At 40.5% G+C, this 19832-nt stretch overlaps 1 protein-coding gene across 11 annotated transcripts in view; it reads left to right on the top strand.

The window, feature by feature from the left end:
* Positions 1 to 19832, top strand: part of COL23A1 (collagen type XXIII alpha 1 chain) — a 354065-nt gene that overhangs the window by 249933 nt on the left and 84300 nt on the right. For 10 of the 11 annotated variants that reach the window (XM_033927632.1, XM_033927626.1, XM_033927627.1 and 7 more), the window contains exons 4-5: positions 1100 to 1107; positions 5511 to 5537. In XM_033927632.1, coding sequence (XP_033783523.1) covers positions 1100 to 1107; positions 5511 to 5537 — 35 coding nt within the window. The remainder of the gene's footprint in view (positions 1 to 1099; positions 1108 to 5510; positions 5538 to 19832) is intronic. The other variant, XM_033927623.1, reaches the window with a different exon arrangement.

The following is a 19832-nucleotide window of genomic DNA, read 5'->3' as shown; positions in this document are numbered from 1 at the left end:
TTATTAAACTAAACTAAAAACTTAACCTTATATACCGGGTCTTCAACCAAAGGAAGCTCGACGCGGTTAACATTAAGTGAAAAAATAAGCTAAAATACAAGAGAATTCGTTTTCTAAATGTTTAGCGAATAAAAAAGTTTTTAAAGATTGGAAGGAGCTGGGACACCTCAAAATTAGAGGAAGTTCATTCCATAGTTGGGGAAATTTAAACGCCAGAGTGCTGCTAAAATTCTTATCTCCTTGAATTCCTTTCCTAGAAGGGAGAGAAAGTTTAAATCGATGAGAGCCTCTTGCATGTGAAAATCTATAAACATTCCGTAGAAGAGGAACAAGCGGAACAAAAATTTGTTATCCCGCTTATTAGATTTCTAAGCGGTTTTACAATAATACAATTATAGAACTGGGGGATAGACAAACATTCGTCATTAACAAGACCAATGTAGATGTTCACATGGACATTATGCACCAACAACGATTACAAGAGGTAAGAGGAAGGAAATAATTTTAAATAGGATAGGACGACGTAGAAGGGGGAATTACGTCTGTGGTAGAAAATAGGATCTGGATGCCAGGAGTTATAAGTCAAATGCATCTTTGAATAAAAAGGACTTTAGGTTTGATTTGAATCTTTCGAGGTTCTGTTTCTATTGAAATTCATTGGGTCACTTTTTGGAGGGCTTGTATATCTCTGTAACCTCTCGTCAATATTTGAACTTGTCTTTTTACCTAGTTTTCCCTGTTTCAAAATTACCTTACACTTATTTATTGGGATTTATTAACTCTGGTACCTGGGGAAACAGAGAGATTAACACCCCCCCCCCCCTTTTTACAAAACCGCAGTGCAGTAACAGCTCGGACGCTCATAGCTACAGTTTTGTGAAAGAGGGGGTGGGGGTGTAAGTGACTTGCCCAGAATCACAGGGAGCCGGGATCGAACTTACAACCTTACATGGTGCTTAGGCAAAAGTTCTAACCACTAGGCCACACCTCCACTCATATAAGTAAAAAGCCCAGATGGTCATCTCATGCTGTAACATACTTATGAGTGGGATGTTTTGGCCTATCAGGCTCAATTATTTCTCTTTGTTCTCTTTTGCAGGTCCTTCTGTAAGTACTATGGATTGTAACCTTGCATCAACAAAGCTAAGTCATCATGACCTTTTTCTCTCTTATGTTTTGCTCAGGTGACGTGTCTAGCATGAAAATTGGTAGCAGATGTTTTCTTGCAGTATACTCAGATACTCCAGGTTGCCTTTTAAAAATGGCTGCCCTGAAGCAGATTAAGCTAATGAAATCCATCTAGCATTCAATCACAATGTGCTCTTCTGCGAAGCCAAGTTCAACTAATTTGGTTCATCAATGTCTGGGGACTGTGATGATATAATTTTGGCCTTTAAGCCTCTTTAACACATTTGTTTCTAACTACTCACTCAATTCAGTTGTTAGGTGCGAAGTGTTGATAACTGAGCCTTGGTCTCCTCATCAATACAACTGGGCAGAAATAATGAACAGAGCTGTCCTTTTCTCTTTGGACTGTTGTGTTTCCAGTTGATGTTTTTGTGGCGTGGCTATAAAGAAAGAATCCCAAGCTATGATGAAACTCGAAAAATTGAAAAATAGCGTATCAGCTTCAACTGAATATAATATCCTACACCGGGAACATCGTACTCGACACTGTAATACCAAATGTCAGTGGCCACTCTTTTCACACTTGACCCATCATCGACTCGCCTGTCTCTTCGTTGGTTTAGTTAAAATCACTTATCTTAATCACTGTATTTATTTTTTTCAAAACAACTTAACGTAATCATTTAAAAAAACTTTTTATACAAATGTAAGAATCGCACCTATCTTAATTGGCCTGCAATAGGTCCCACCGCCAACATGGGTCATGTTTCGCTATTGGCTGCATCAGGGAGTGGTTCTACATCTGCCTTTAAAACATGGCTTTTCATTCTTTGGGGGGGGGGATTCTTTTGGGTAAATTTTAGAAACTTTGCCTGCTTATTGTGGTACTTTGAATGATCTTCAGCCTACCTATCCCTAATGTAGAGAATGACACGGTGACAAAATTCATCACCGTTCCCATCCCCGCGGATAACCGCAGGAAATAATCCCATGTCATTTTCTAGTGTCTATTTCAACCTCGGTCCTTCTACACCAGCATTCTTCAAAGCAAAGCTTGCGGGTCAGTGGTTGTGCCCAATTATACTCTGGTTCTTTCCTCTCTCCTTAAAGAATGACATGAAGATGGTTTCCCGTGGTTATCCGCGGGGACGGGAACGGTGATGAATTTTGTCACCGTGTCATTCTCTACCCTAATGTCTGAAAAGTCAAAGTCATTAATATCCCTGCATTAATATGTGTATTAACATTCTGTAATTTTACATATCGGGTTTATATATTCCCATAATGAATTTTACAACAAAAAATTGTATTCATAATTGTGTTTAGTATATTTGTGTTGTGTGGTGCACAGAAAATAGAACCTCAGGGGTTTATTTCCTATACCATAACACAGTGGTGATACATGTGAATCTTGAGTGATAATTCATCAGAATTTCCATGGATTACTCACAGAGAAAGCAAACGATGGAGCTCATAAAGTTAATATTGTGCAACTTAGTAGGCAATGTTTGAAGTTCTAGCTTCTTTCCAGTTAAATTAAAAGAAGAAACTTTCCCAAACCACACAGAAGTAATTGTACATGCAGTCCCTAAACACATTGCTTTCCAATGAGAGGTTTTAAGAGACAGATGTATTATGTTGTCACCTATTTTCTGTCCATGGAAAAAAATCCTTAGCATATCTGGCCCTAAGTTTAATTTGTAAAAAATTGATTCTTCTCTTGTACAGTACATACAATGGCACACTACTGTATCAAGCTAAAAGTAAAACACTGATATTTTCCCTTGAAGAATAAGCAAATCAAATAATTTATCACTTACATGAAGCATTAATATATAAAATATTTTTATTAACACTATCAAGTTTCAATTTTATTATTTTTCTTGATTAATCACTTAATCAAATTCTAAGCGATGAACATTTTAAAATACATTCAATAAGAAACAAACAGTACAGACTATAAGTAATAACACTGGGTAAATTGCTAATACATATTTTCATTACATAAGGTAAGATAAGGTTTTGAAATACAATTGATTAAAGAAAAGCGAAACAAAGGAAAAACACAATAGGGAAAACATTTTAACACTAAGGTATAAACTAATAAAATTACTGGCCTTAAAAATTATTGAATTAAGTATTAAAAGCATCGTTAAAAAGAAATGTTTTTAAATTACTTTTAAATTTTTCCAAATCTTGCTCATTTCGTGAATAAATCGGAAGAGAAAGATATAGGGATGGACAAACAATAACCCAAAATCATTTGGATAAAGACACACAGATATATGCATTCTACCAGCTGAGAAGATTCAGCAGACCTGACTCTTATCTCTTCCATTCCTGAGATTAAACAGAAAAATGTTCTTGTGCAACTTGGGCCTTCTTTTACGAAACTGTGATAGTGGTTTTTAGCGGGGAGCGTGCTGAATGTTTCAAGTTTATTATTATATTATTTGATTAAACGCTTTTCAGGATACAAAGCGTTTTACAAAAAAATAAAATTGGATTTCTAAAATCACAAATACATTGTAATTAAAATTAACTACTTTAAAATTAAAATTAAAAAAAAACAAAAAACAACAAACTGGGGTAGACAAACACATGAAACAATAGGAAAGGGGGAAGAAAGAAAAAATACAATTAAAAAAAAATAAAAAAAAAAAATAAGCAGGTTGGGTTAGTACATAGGGAAGGTGTGAAGAAAAGAAATTTGAGGACTGGAAAATCTAAAGAGAAGGGGAATATAATCTGAATTTAATAAAGGAAGATGAAATTCGGAATTAACCGGAAAATTAAACTTTTAGTTAAAGGCTTCTTTAAAAAGAAGACACTTTAAACTATTCTTAAATTTTTTCAAGTCCTGTTCAAGCCGTAAATATAGAGGGAGTGAGTTTCAAATAGTTGGGGCAGTAACTGAAAAGATCAGGTCACGGCGAGTACCAATGATTTTTAAAGAGGGAACATATAGGGTAGCTTGTGAGGAAGATCTAAGAACTCTTGACGAACTATAAGGAATCAGGAGCCTATCTATATATGCAGGAGTATTATTTTTAATTGTCTTAAAAACTAATGTCCCGCGCTGCTCCCGACGCTCATTGAGTTCCTATGAGCATCGGGAGCAGCGCGGGCCATTCAGCGCGGCTCTCTGCGATAGAAACTGCTATCGCAGTTTCGTAAAAGAGGGGGTTGGTGTTTCTTTACACCCCCCCCCCCTTTTTTTTTACAAAACATAGGTCAGTTTTTAGTACCGGCCATGGTGGTAACAGCTCTGATGCTCATACGAATTCCATGAGCATTAGAGCTGTTACCACCGCGGCCAGCTCTAAGAACCGTGCTACGGTTTTGTAAAAGGGGGGATTAATCTAATATAGATTTAAAAAATGATACATTCAGAATAAAGTCAAACTTTTTAATACTTCTGGAATACAAGTTAATATGTCAAATATTTGGATGATTTTAGGCAAAGATTTTAACATAATTAGGGTTTCAGATTAAGATTTCAACCTTCCAAGGCTACTGAACCGAGGATGCAGATGTTTTAAGGCAGTAAACCCAAGATATCGGCATCAGGCTCCCTAACTGTCTTGGTTCATAGACAACGGCGCGAAAGACAAAGGCGCGCGCCGACAACTGAGCGCAAGACGGAGGCGCGCGCCAAAGAAAATTACAGTTTTTAGGGGCTCCGACGGGGGATTTTGTTGGGGAACCCCCCCACACTTTACTTAATAGACATCGCGCCGGTGTTATGGGGGGTTTGGGGGGTTGTAACCCTCCACATTTTACTGTAAACTTAACTTTTTCCCTAAAAACAGGGAAAAAGTGAAGTTTTCAGTAAAATGTGGAGGGTTACAACCCCCCCCACACCCCACAACGCCCCCACAACGCGGCGTGATCTCTCTTAAGTAAAGTGGGGGGTTCCCCCCCCCACGTCCCCCCATCGGAGCCCTAAAAACAGTAATTTTGAGCGGCGCGCGCCTCCGCGCTGTGCTCAATTGTCTGGGCGCGCCTTTGTCCCGGCGCGCTTTTGACCTGACACCAACTGTCTTATGGCCACAAAATATAAAATTCCATCGTTTGTCCAATACCAATTCCTAGCTGCAACCATTCGTGCCCACATTGGGCAGATAAACCCTGCACAAATAGAGTGAGTTATCAGAAGTTGTTATGCTCTCAGTTGCGTTACTCATTTTCAAGAAAGTGCAATTAAAATGGTCAACCAGTGCTTTGAATAGTTCCTTCCCATTCGATTTGTGTTCACCTGACCAATGAGATGGGTTGTGCACGGATCTACAACTATTAGAATGCATTGTCAAGTTATGAGCATTGTACGTCTTGATTTTTTTTTTTTTTTTTTTAATATCTTACTTATTCAATCATAACAGGGGCAGCCAGGACGCGACGGTTATCCGGTAACAAGCCATTCTGTTTATTTTTCACTTTTCCTTCCATCTGTACTTAACTGTCATTCATCTTCAGCTTCTTGTTTCTTTTCTGACATGTCAGTCATTTTGAAGTTCGTGTAGATTTTCTTGCTCCAAATGCCCTGGACATTAGCCAGCTGATATTCAGATTGCTGTGGTCATTTTTTTTAAATGTGAAAGAAAGTAGGACCTGGATATTTATTTATATATATATATATTTTTTAACTTATAGGTTGATTTAAAATTTGATTATATCGTTCATAATACTTCTAAGCGATGTACACTTTAAAATGGGGTACGTTATTATAAAATAAGATTACATAATAATAATAATAGCAGTTTATATACTGCAGTACCGTGAAGTTCTATGCGGTTTACAAAAGATTAAAAGAAGGTACAAATTGATTGAACTTAGGAGAGGTGTAAGAAAGAGATTAATAGGTCAAATCACACAAGGACAGACATGATACAACAAGGAAAGGGTTGAACTACAAGTTAGAACAAGCTCCGATCCCGTATAGGGAGGAGCGAGGCCAAATCGGCCGAAGCCGGAGCGAGAAGATGGGAGGGGGGAGGGGGGAAGGAGGAGGAGAAGGAACCAATCAGCGAAGGAAGCCGGGGGGGGGGGGTTAGGAGAAGAAGGGGAAGCGGAAGGGAAGTCGCCCCTTTTCCCGACGGCGACCCAGGGAGACCGACGCGACTTCCCTTACCTGCAGGAATTTTCTCCTTGGGTACTCGGCAGCAGCCCACCTCCAGCGACTTCGCCTCTGAATCTCCTGCATCGTCGGCTGCGCGGCGTGACCAACGTCAACAAGTCGCCCACCCAGTGAGCTGCCGATAACCCAGGCCCGTCGCCGTACAAAAGGAGGCTAGGGAAACACATAAAGGGTTGACAGGGGGAATTTCTGATGTCTCCTGAGTTGTATACTGGTTTAAAAAGAAGTATCATACATTTGATATTTAAGTATGAAAAGCATCTTTAAATAAAAAAGACTTTAAGCTGCTCTTAAAGCGATTGTGTTTTTTTTTTCTCTAAGAGGGTAAAGTGATCCATAGTATCGAGTATTAATGACTTTTAGGGAGGGAATTACGAGTAAATTGTGATCTGCAGATCGTAAAGTTCTCAGTGGTGTATATGGTATTAAGAGTTTATCTAGTTACATAGATCTTTTTGGACCCCGGTTAAAGGTTGGACAGTTCTAAATCTAATAGATGCTGGCATTGTCATCTTGATATAGGGACATTGGATCATTTGCTATATTATTTATACTCAAATTCTGGAAATCCATTTGGGGTCAAATTATTGCGATATTGGAAGTTCCATTATCACTATCATATGATATATTATTTGGAACAATATTATTACCCAAGAAATCAATTAATGCAAATCAGAATAAATTGCTCCTCATCATGACAGGCCATGCAGATGATGATGAAAAATTGGAAAAGTTGGGATAACTTAAATTATCGTTTTTGGTGGGAATCCTTATGTCAGATTTATGAGCTTGTAAACATTCATTCTATACAGAGGGGACACCATAGTAAATTTATGGAAATTTGGGGCCCATTAACAAAATATTGTAAGTTATGAAATATTAATATTATTTCCCTTTGATTTATGAAAGATTGTTATACACATCCGGGAGGGGAGGGGGAGAGGGTTAGGGTGGGAGGTGGGATTTAATAACTGTATATTATTTGTTGGAATAGAGTACAGGTTGTTATATTACATGATTGTTCATATGTTTGCACTATATATTTGAATTAAAAATGAATAAAGAATTTTTATTTTTTTTTTTTAAAAAGAGTATCTAGAAATTCTGGTAAGTTTGATTGTTGTATTTTAAAACGGAGCAAGATTGTGTTATAAGTAATCCGATGGGATGTTGGTAGCCAGTGGGCATTCTGTAGGAGGGGTGTCACATGATCAAATTTTTTTGAATTAGTGATGAGTTTTATAGATGCGTTCTGGATTAACTGCAAGCGTCTTAGTTGGATCTGAGTGATATTTTTATATAGTGAGTTACAGTAGTCCAGTCTAAGTCCAAGCGGTGTACAATCATACATACCCAAATGATAAAACTGGGGTGAGAGCGTTCGTATTCAGCCACTATCCAGATGGCTTACCTGGATTCAACTGGCACAGCATTTTTTTTTTTCCTTTGGTATCTGGATCATTAATTAGCGTGTTTCCCCCGAAAATAAGACAGTGTCTTATATTAACTTTGGGTCCAAAGAAACGCACTAGGGCTTATTTTCCGGGATGTCTTATTTTTTTTCATGTACAGCAATCATCTCTCCCTTCCTCTCCTCCACCCCAATTCTTCCTCTTTCCTTTCTCCCCCCCCAATGTGCAGCATCATTCCTCCCCTCTCACCCATCCCCTTGTGCAGCAGAACCCCACCGACCCTCCCACCATGAGACTGACATACCTCCGCTCCCAGGCCTCCTAAAGCAGCAGGATCTGGGGTTGCTGAATTGACGAGTCTGATTTTTTTTTTTTTTGGCGGATTGAGCAGCACTAGTGTCAGGAATGGAGTCAAGGAGTGTCGGGGACATTCGGGGAGGGGGGGCTATGGGGGTTGTTCTTAACTAGGGCTTATTTGGGGGGTAGGGCTTATATTAGGAACATCTTTAAAAATCATGCTAGGGCTTATTTTTGGGATAGATCTTATTTTGGGGGGGAACGCTGCCGCAACCTAGATGACTTGGACTCTGCCCTCAGATCACTCTGGCGTTATCCAGAGTACCACTTGGGAGCAGAGTTGCCATTTTGGAGGACAGCACCAACTCAGGTGGCAGTGACGAGGATCGCTGTTGCTTTTCTGCCACCAATGATGGCTACAGATGGGGAGGGGGGGAAGAAGGGAGAGAAAGATCAGAAAATGGCTGGGAAAATGGAGTTTAAAGTGGGGGTGGGAGGGAAGGGTCTGGTGCTCCTACTTGTGATGGGGGTGGAAGGGAGGAGCTTTGGAACATGTTGAGCGGGATCGAGGCTGTGCTGCAGGAGAGGGGTAGCATTGGGGGAGGGGGAATGGGCCAATGCAGCAATTGATCTATCTTTCCTGAGACTGCACTGTGTTTCACTAGTGCCTATAGCGCAGTGCTCCAGTACCTGTGCAATAACCTTCTGCCCTATGTGCTAAATGCAGGGCCCCCCCAAATACATTTAGCACACAGACTTTGCACTTACCACAGTAATTTTAGCATTAACTGTGCATAAGAAAAACTTTAACTAGCATTAACTAAGTATAAGTAATTAATTGAATAAGTTAATTAGATAAGTTAATTTAATTTCATGTTAATTAGCACTAACTGCATAAGTAAAACTTTAATTAGCATTAACTAAGTATAAGTAATTAATTGAATAAGTTAATTAGATAAATTAATTTAATTTCATAAGTTAATTAGCACTAAATGTGCATAAGTAAAACTTTAATTAGCATTAACTAAGTATAAGTAATTAATTGAATAAGTTAATTAGATAAGGTAATTTAATTTCCTAAGTTAATTAGCATTAACTAAGTATAAGTAATTGAATAAGTTAATTAGATAAGGTAATTTAATTTCATAAGTTAATTAGCATTAACTGTGCATAAGTAAAAGAGCACTATATGTTCATTGGTTGTATTTCCTCATCTGGCTGCATTCCCTTGAAAATTGTGCATTTAAAGTCTGCATGTACAATTTTCCTCTTGGGTATTCCTCTCCTCTGTAACCGTCCCAAGGTCAGGATGCCCTTTCTAGCATGCAGATGGGAAGCTCTAAGGTGGTGAGATCAATTCAGTTGCTCGTCACGAAGTAAATAATGCCGGATCAGTCTGAGAGATGTTCCTATATTTACGCTGCCTGAAGTTTTTCATAATAAGACAAACTCCAGAATGCGCTGTCATGCTTTTAATAAGAAGCAGGGATTGTGGTGAGCAGAAAACACTGACCATTCTTTCATGACATGACTGGAAGACGCCTCCATCTGCTCTGTTTTAGGACATCTTTCGGCCATATGCGTGCAATGCCAACTCATTTACAGCTAGTAACCCTGGCATCACCTCTGTTGTAACAATAATGCTTTATTTCTAAAACTATTTTTCAGTGGTAAACAAATGTACTGTTTCGTGGGGTGTCAGTAAGATCTTTGAAGACAAACTTCAAAAGATTCTTAAAATCTTCATTCAACCCCTGTGACTTAATGAATTGTCATTTAAATTGATTATTATATATGTATGATAATCACTTAGCTTTTTCCTTTGTTTCTTTTTCACTTCTTTTTTTCATTTTTTTCTATTAAATATACTGCATTGCTTTCTCTAGCGGTCAGCAATTATCGCTCCCCTGCCGACGCGTTTCGCCTATCTTTGTCAAGGCATGGGGTCTAGATCATTAAATGCTCCTGTCTGTAATATTCAGCGGCTACTATATTTAATAGAAAAAAATGAAAAAAATGAAAAAAAGAAGTGAAAAAGAAACAAAGGAAAAAGCTAAGTGATTATCATACATATATAATAATCAATTTAAATGACAATTCATTAAGTCACAGGGGTTGAATGAAGATTTTAAGAATCTTTTGAAGTTTGTCTTCAAAGATCTTACTGACACCCCACGAAACAGTACATTTGTTTACCACTGAAAAATAGTGTATACAAATTGATTTGTCTTGTGTTCACTATCAGATTTGTTAGAATTATTTCTAAAACACCATCAGCATTGAAAAGAGACACAGTTGATCACACTCGTACTCTGGACCCAAAGAGCTTTACCCTTCAAAAATGCAGTCAGTGGTGCGTAGAAAAATCAGGTTGAAGCAGTGGAATTGCAGGACTGTTTACTGACCATTAAAGTATAATTAGGGCTTCTGATTTTAGGATTTAACCCCCAATGCTAAGAAATTTAGGGGGGTTCCTTTTCTGAAGTGCTTTAGATTTTTCGCAGAAAATTTATGCCCGGTAAGTGGAAATCTACCAAGGCAACTATTGGGGGGGGGGAGGTGCTCAGAATTTTTACATAGATGGAAATATAGAAACATGATGGCAGATAAAGGTCAAATGGCCCATCCAATCTGCCTATCCACAGCATCCACTATCCCCTCCTCTCCCTATTGGCTAAGGCTCTTTACACCTGCATTGTGATGTCATAGAATTTTATAGTTATAGAAACATTGTAGCATGATGGCAGACAAAGGCCAAATGGCCCATCCATTCTGCCCATCTGCAGCATCCACTATCTCCTCCTCTTCCTATGAGATCCCACATGCATGTCCCATACTGATATGGCAGGAGGGATGCCCACTCCCTCCTGCCATCAGGCCCCACGGCCGTCGCCGTTGCCCTCCCCCTCCCCATACCTTTAGTTGGGAGCAGGAGGGGTGCTCAGTCCCTCCTACGCATGCTGCCGTCAGCCATGCAGGCCTTAGGTCCCGCCCCGGTGCATCATGTGATGTACAGGGAGGGGCTTAAGGCCCTGATTGGCTCAGGCGCCTCGGGCTCCTCCCTCTACCTGACACTAAGGCCTGGATTCTCAAAAAAGCACCATTTGGAAGGCACCAAAGTTAAGTTTTTTTTATTAGCCATTAATAGTGTGATAATTGACTGCACCATTAAAAACCAATTAAAATCTAATTTTTGAAAAAAAGAAGGTGCCGCTAGGTGCCTATAAAAAAAGGGCACCTGAATTGCTTCTGTGCAGACGCTTACTGCCACTTAATGTCAAAAGAGGCGTGGTTATGGGCGGGTTTGACGTTTGGCGCCACTACGCGTGATTCTCCATCGAAGATAACTGCTGGAAATGTAGGCCTGTTAAACCCTGGCCTACGTTTCCGGTGCCTATCTTCGATGCAGACCGTGATTCTCAAAACAACACTATAGTTTGAGTGACATGCGACTGGTACTGGTTTTTGTTTTTGTTTTTTCAGGCGCCAGCCGATCTGGCACAGCTTTGAGAATCCAGGCCTACATGCTGTTCTATAAATGGCACACAACCCAGAGTGCAGTTTATAGAAGAGCACACCATGTGGATTTTTTTGTCATGCAAATATGAGCGCCAATTTACTGAATCTAGTCCTAAGTGTCAATTTGAATGAACAACTTTAAAGAATGTGCCCCGTAGTTGGAGTTACCAGATTTTACTGCATTAAAAGTCAGACCTATAGCCCTGCCTGCAGGCCCGCCCAGGTCACGCCCCATTCCGCCTCAGCCTCGCCCCTCAACTTATCGTCCTCAGGACTGCATCAGGAGGGCATCTGTGCATGGGCAGATGCAAAGCGATGATGTCACATGCGTGCACGCATACACGTGACGTCACTGTGTTGTATCCGCAGATGCCCTCCCGATGCGGTCCCGAGGTACAAGCTTTTTAAAACCTGGACAAAGTGCCAAGTTTGGAAAAGCCGTCTGGACGCCCAGACATGTCCTCTAAAAAGAGGTCATGTCCGGGAAAATCCGGACATCTAGTAACCCTACCCATAGTGCAGGGGCAGTCTCTAAGGACACTCAGAGGAGGCGTGGCCTAGTGGTTAGCGCTGTTGTCTCAACACTTCAAGACTGTGCGTTTGATCCCAGAGCCACTCCTTGTCACCTAACCCTGCATTGCCCCTCCCACTCACTGCTGTCAGATGCCTTGACCCACCGTAATCTCCCCAACCCTGAAATGCCCTGTCTAAATTAGATTTTAAGCTGTTCTGAGCAGGGACTGTCTATTGCGTGTTAGAATGTACAGTGCTGTGTACACCTTTCAGCGCTATAGAAATAATAAATAGTAGCAGAAGTTATTGTTAGCCTGCTGGGACAAGTAGGGAAAATATTTAGAGTACCTGATTACTATTCGATTTAATGTCAACTGCTTTGATATTCGTGGAAGAAAGATGGTATATCAAAAGAACAACTAAATGTATTAGGAAATACAATCGTATATGATCAAAATTCCAAGTTTCCAAGTTTATTAGGTATTTTTGATTTATCGCCTATTCAAAATTCAAGGCGATGTACAGATAAATAAAAAATATTTGGTAACACACTTACAATTATTAAATTAAACAAACGGTTATCTAAAATACAAATATAACATTACATTTAAAGGGTATTTCAACAAATTATAATGAGACAAAAGGAAAATTATTTAATGGTTACATTCAGTATTAAAATCATTAATTCAATTTTAAAATATTTAATTCAGGGGAAAAACAATAGGAAGGGGGACAAAGACAATTGACCTTATGAAATAAGAATGCGAAAAGAAAAATTAGTCATTAAAGGCATCTATATATAGAAAACTTTTAAGTTCGGACTTAAATTTTGTTAGGTTTTTTTCCTGTCTTAGGTACAGTGGAAGATTGTTCCAAGATTGTTCCAATGTAATGTAATGTAATTTATTTCTTATATACCGCTATGTATGTGAAACGTATTGTGAATGGTATTTAGTTGCAGGGAGTCATTCATTCCACATTTACAAAAATTATTGACATCACACCATCGATATGGAAAATTATAGAACGACGGAGAAAAATAAACCTCAATTGTGAGGGGCCGGGACTACACAAGTACCCGAACCAGCTCACATCATCACTGATTTATAAAAAAAAACTCCGTGTACATTTAAATAAATAGTTTCCATTCATACAAAATTTAATGTTTTTCAAAGATTTTTTCAGTGTGAGCAATGTAAGCAAAGTCCAATATCCTGGAACATATCAAAAAGATGAGCAAGATCCCAAGCTGACTAAAATATTAGCAAGGGCTACAGCTCAACTTTACTGATATAAGCGGTTGTGAAGGCGTAGGGTCTAGAACAGTAGTAAGAGAGAAAACATCCACTCATCTGAAGGTGTGAAGTGACTCAAAAAGCTCTCAATTCCTTGTCCCATGTCCAAATATCACCCCGCTTCTTCCAACACGATAGTAGTAAAGCTGGCTCCTCTCAAAATGGTTCTTTGCTTACATTGCTCACACTGAAAAAATCTTTGAAAAACATTAAATTTTGTATGAATGGAAACTATTTATTTAAATGTACACGGAGTTTTTTTTAAATAAATCAGTGATGATGTGAGCTGGTTCGGGTACTTGTGTAGTCCCGGCCCCTCACAATTGAGGTTTATTTTTCTCCGTCGTTCTATAATTTTCCATATCGATGGTGTGATGTCAATAATTTTTGTAAATGTGGTAGGAATGATTCCCTGTTACTAAATACCATTCACAATATCAAAAGAACATCCATAACCATATCCGGATAGTACAGGGGAAGTCTGTAAGGGGATTCAAAGACCGGTTAGCCAGATAGGGGCTTTTGAGTACTGACCCGAGAGATTCTTTCTGAAAGTAGACCTCGTAATATATTTATCACAGAACAAATGAAGTGCAACGTGAACCATGCGGCCACAGTAAACAGTGCCCTAGGAAAACAGCAAGGGTGACTGAGTCGAGTAAATAATGGATCCGGTGTTAGAAATATCTTTCAGCTACTAGTTAGTTTCTGAGCAAAATTCCTAGTAGAAAGGAGTTGCTAGAGTGATTATATCCTGCAGCTTTCCTGGTCCTGCAAGTTTGAGAATTACGATGATGATTATTACAGTAAAACCTTGGATTGCAAGTAACTTGAGGCTCCTTTTACTAAGGTGCGTTAGGGCCTTAACGCGTGGAATAGCGCATACTTAATTGCCACGCGCACTAGACCTTAACGCCAGCATTGAGCTGGCGTTATTCTAGATGCGCACAGTAATTTTGTGCGTGCGCTAAAAACACTCGCACCGCCCATCCCAGCCCAGCCCAAACCAACGAGGGAGGATCTTCGGGCACTGGCACATGCTGTGCATTGGTGCTGATGCCGGTGCCCAATCGGGTAAGAGTTGTATTTGCGGTGCTGGGGGGGATGTAGAATCGCGGGGGAGGGTGGGTGACGCGAGCGGGGGGGGGGGGAGGATGCCGGTTCGCAGGGGGAATGCCGGATCAGAATGTAAAAAAGAAATTGTAAAACGCGCTCACACGTATAACGCGCATGGTTATGCACGGTTTGTAAAATCGTGTATAACGCGCGCATTATATGCGTGAAAATACGGTACTCGTATTGCAAGACTTTGCTTGTATATCAAGTTAAAATTTAATAAAATATTTTGCAAAACATTTTATTAAATTTTTACAATAAATAATAAATAAAAGGGGACAAAGTAAAACCTTGGTTTGCGAGCATCATTCGTGTCAAAACCATGCTTGTAATCCAAAACCCTCGTATATCAAAGTGAATTTCCCCATAAGAAATAGACAATTCGTTCCACAACCCAAAAACTTTAATACAAAATACTATATGTACTTGTATTGCAAGACCTCGCTCATTTAGAACAGTTACTATACTCCTGCAGCATAAGAGAGAGAAGAACCATCGGCTCAGTTGTGATGTGACGCATGTATACTGTATATACCGTATTTTCACGTAGATAACGCGCACACGGGTATAGCGCGCGGGGAACACAAATTTATGTAATAAAATGTTAATATAGCGCGCACATGCGTATACTGCGCATGCTAAAACCTCCCGCCTACTCTGAACCGGCATCCTCCCCCCCCGCTCGCGTCACCCCCTCTCCCCCTCTGATCTGAGATAATCTGATCCGGCATTCCCCCTGCGAACCGGCATCCTCCCCCCCCCCCCGCTCGCATCACCCCCCCTCCCCTGCGATCCTACATCCCCCCCAGCACTGCAAATACAACTCTTACCCGATTGGGCACTGGCACCAGCACCAATGCACAGCATGTGCCAGTGCCAGTGCCCGAAGATCCTCCCTCGTTGGTTTGGGCTGGGCTGGGCTGGGCCGGGCGGTGCGAGAGACATCCTCCTTCCTCTGCCGGGCTGGACTAGGCTTTGAGCATGCGCAAATGCTCAAAGCCTAGTCCAGCCCAGCAGAGGAAGAAGGAGGATCTCTCTCGCACCGCCCGGCCCAGCCCAGCCCAAACTAACGAGGGAGGATCTTCGGGCACTGGCACATGCTGTGCATTGGTGCTGATGCCGGTGCCCAATCGGGTAAGAGTTGTATTTGCGGTGCTGGGGGGGATGTAGAATCGCGGGGGAGGGGGGGTGACGCGAGCGGGGGGGGGGAGGATGCCGGTTCGCAGGGGGAATGCCGGATCAGGATGTAAAAAAGAAATTATAAAACGCGCTCACACGTATAACGCGCATGGTTATGCACGGTTTGTAAAATCGTGTATAACGCGCGCATTATATGCGTGAAAATACGGTACTCGTATTGCAAGACTTTGCTTGTATATCAAGTTAAAATTTAATACAATGTTTTGCTTGTCTTGCAAAACACTTGCAAATCAAGTTACTTGCAATCCAAGGTTTTACTGCATATATTCTTTCCCCAAATTAAAGTTCTTTTATAAAATATATTTCTCTAAGTCAGAGGGTAATATATTTTATTGGTGGACATTAATCTTAATAAATAAATCCATTTAATAATAATCTTTAACACAGGAATAGGTATGGAAAACTGCCTCAATGTGGCTCTGGCTTATATCTATAAGCATTTTAATTTAGCTATAATTGATAACTGTTTATTGTTGGTAATTTTGGAACATATACGTAGTATTTTTGAAACAGAGAAGACCCATATTGGCAGTATTCATTGCTCCTACTGAGGGCCATAATGCAGTGTGGTTTTCAGCGCCAGCTGCAGTAGTAACAGCTCTAATGCTCCTAGGAATTCTATGAGCGCTGGAGCTGTTACTGCCGCGGCCGGCGTTAAAAACTGCGCTACGGTTTTTTTAAAAAGGGGAAGGGGGTGGTGTCAATTTTGACCACAGGACACTGTTTAGGAAAAGCAAGAATATAATCTGGCAAAGGTTTCAGAAGAAAAGAAAACAGCAAAAGCAACGAGGATCGGCCAAAGAAATGAAAACAAGTTAAAGTAAGTTCATCCTACCATAACCACAGTTTGGATAAAGCTAATTATGTTTGAGTCATAATGTATGACCTAAATAAGAACCATCGTATGTCTAATAGATGTCTGGTATCCAAATGCTTCACAGGGAGGCAAGCACAGAAAAACCGAGGGCCAAGAAAAGCTCGCAGAGCCCCCAAAGCTTCGTTTCACTGTGCTCAGCTGCTAATTGAAGCCATGCGCTCTGAAAGCATCAGTCAAAATCTGGAAGAAAGAACCATGCGCACGAAGCCGGGCACAGACGTGAGATCTTGTATATAAAACCGCATTAGTACTATGAGACTTTTCCCCACGAAGTTTGCTTTCTGCTTCTTCTTCAAACGTGCATAATTGTTCTTTTCCATGCGAAAGATGGTAATCATTTGTAATTCATTTATTTGAGCTGATAAGAAAAGTTGCAGAATGCTAACCGTCCTAAAAACCAAAGAAACCAGGCACAATCGGGGCTTCTTTATAACAGGAAAAGAGACCCTGCTTAGGCTTTTTACACCAAACGCTTCTTTTGAAGCGAAATACCGTATTTTAAATCCACATGCTGTTCATTGGCCATCATGATACCCACCCGCTGTGGTCCAAAATATTATACCTCAAGGGGTATCACCCAAAGTGGCTCAGAGGATTCAACCTATTATATATGTGTAAACATACCACTTCCTAGGGACAGTGCATCCACTATCATCACACTTTATAATATCTTATAAGAGATAGACTCAGGAAAGGGCCTCAGAATCGGAGCCTACGCACAGTCCTAATCACAGACTGAGACTTTCAGCGTAGGGTGTAGATGGGCTGGAGTAAATCTTAACAGAGATTTCGGCAGTTGGAACCCAAGCACAGTACTGGGTAAAGCTTTGGATTCTCGCCCAGAAATAGCTAAGAAGGAAAAAAAAAAAAAAAATTTAAATTGAATCAGGTTGGGCAGACTGGATGGACCATTCGGGTCTTTATCTGCCGTCATCTACTATGTTACTATGTTTTTTTTAGCTCCTTAGCTCCAGTCATTGGCCAGAAAAACCTGAGAATATATTTTAATATTTTTAAATAATTTTTAGAAATATTTTTAAATAATTTTTAATAAATATTTTTAAATCTTTTAAGTGACTAAATCTTCTAGTAGATGCAACTATTCCTTAGTTTGAAAAAAAACTAGCAACTGAGCACTTATCTCAATCTTCTTTCATGTGCTTCAATATTGCCACAGCTTCAAATGTTTCATTGTTTGCCGCTAGATTTTTGCCGCTGCCGTTTCGTGGATACAACACTTATTCCACTGCTTCAGGGCCAATGGCAAGAGCATTTAAGCATCTGCACTTCTGGAGTATAAGGCTCTGGTGCACTTCTGTTTCCTGGCAGAGAAGGTCTGGTTCTCTTCTCTCTCCCTGTTGGGTTCCTCCTTGTTGTCAGTGACTGAAAACTGTCCAAATTCAGCACCCAATTACCAGATCTGCATATGGCCACTTAGCATACCAAATCACGGCTTGTGTAATGCACATATTGAATGAAGGACTACGCAGAACAAATCGGATTGGAAAAATAACCTGGATCAAAAGATATATCGTGTATTACGTTGCTGTATGCATCAGATTCTCGTACCTTTAAAAGGGTACATTTTAAAGCTGTTTCAAATATTTGCAAAGAACATGAAAACCATGGCATTTTGAACCACGTTTAACAAAGGAATTTTTTTTCCCAATAAACCTAAATCAGATTTTCCATGGTAAATAGGAAACGAGAGAAAGACTGAGCGCGCTTCACTGGATATACAATGATACAAGTCCTTCCGTTTGTTTCCATTTCAAACGGCGTGCACACCAGCTGGAAAGTAAAAACATTGCGTTACAAAGAACATTGTCATGATTTGCTGTCCAGCATGTACTAACCTGTGACCTCTTTCTGCAACTGCACTCTTTATGTGTTTATACAAGTACTTTGCAAATGCAAAAAGATTACACGGTAACAAGTGAATGCAGGTGATATGTGACAGAGTCAGTGACAAAGGCAGGGTAACTCGCAAAAGCTAGTCACAGATGTTTCAACTTAGTCTAATAAAAAGACATCACCTACTGGCCATTGGCGCATGGCTGCCTGGTGGTCTTAAGGCTCAGGGAAATGTCAGTGGCATATCCTGGCTCATCACATAATCATTACCAAATGAAAGTAAGCAGGGGGAAAAAAACCCCATGAAAATTCGTCTTTTATCATTTGCCTATAATAGTGTGCACTCTTTCTAGTACTGTGTGCAATTCTGGAGGCCACATTACAGTAAAGATGTGCACAGAATTGAATTGGTTCAGCGGACGGCCACCAGGATGATCTCGGGGCTCAAGGGTCTCTCGTACGAAGAGAGACTGAACAAATTGCAGCTCTACACTCTCGAGGAACGTAGGGAGAGGGGAGACATGATCTAAACATTTAAGTACCTCACGGGACGTGTCGAAGTGGAAGATGATATTTTCTTTCTCAAGGGACCCTCGGCCACAAGAGGGCACCCGCTCAAACTCAGGGGCGGAAAATTTCATGGCGACACCAGAAAGTATTTCTTCACAGAGAGAGCGGTTGATCATTGGAACAAGCTTCCAGTGCAGGTGATCGAGGCAGACAGCGTGCCAGACTTTAAGAATAAATGGGATACCCATGTGGGATCCCTATGAGGGTCAAGATAAGGAAATTGGGTCATTAGGGCATAGACAGGGGGTGGGTAAGCAGAGTGGGCAGACTTGATGGGCTGTAGCCCTTTTCTGCCGTCATCTTCTATGTTTCTATGCATATTATTTGCAAAGAAGGCATCCTTTCCGTTCTTGCAAATTATCATGCTTGGAAAGAGTGATAAGCAATTCACGTCTAACCTTTCCACTCCACTCATTATTTTATAGACCTCTATCTTATCAACCCTGAGCCATCTCTTCTCCAAGCTGAAGAGCCTTAGCCACTTTAGCTCTTGCCAGGGCTTTCTGTGCCTAAAGTTAGACACTGATATCAGAGCCTAATGGCACCTGATTCACAAAAAGGCACTTAAGTCAAAAACACGCCCATGATCTGCCTTGAATGTCAGCTTTGAAATGCCAAAGCCACAAAAAGGCGGTATACGAGTCCCCGTTCCCTTTCTCTTAACCGTGCCCACCTTTAGTACAGGCACTTTTGGGCTAGGCGCCTACTTTTTATAGAATCAAGATTTTGGTGTTAGGCGCCTGACTTTCAGTTAAGTCCAATTAAGACTGATTGTGAGGTATTGAGTCCCAGCATTGGCCAGGATTCACTAAGCAAACCGATCGTCTACCGATCGGTTTGCGAGCCCTTAGCGAGCAGATTTCCCTCCGGCCCAGTTCACTAAAGTGTTTAGCGATCCCCTCCCGATCCGTGCA

Source organism: Geotrypetes seraphini, chromosome 18, assembly GCF_902459505.1.
Source record: "Geotrypetes seraphini chromosome 18, aGeoSer1.1, whole genome shotgun sequence".
NCBI classification, from domain to species: domain Eukaryota; kingdom Metazoa; phylum Chordata; class Amphibia; order Gymnophiona; family Dermophiidae; genus Geotrypetes; species Geotrypetes seraphini.
Note: the sequence above shows the minus strand (reverse complement) of the source record. Positions and strands in the feature narration are given on the sequence as shown.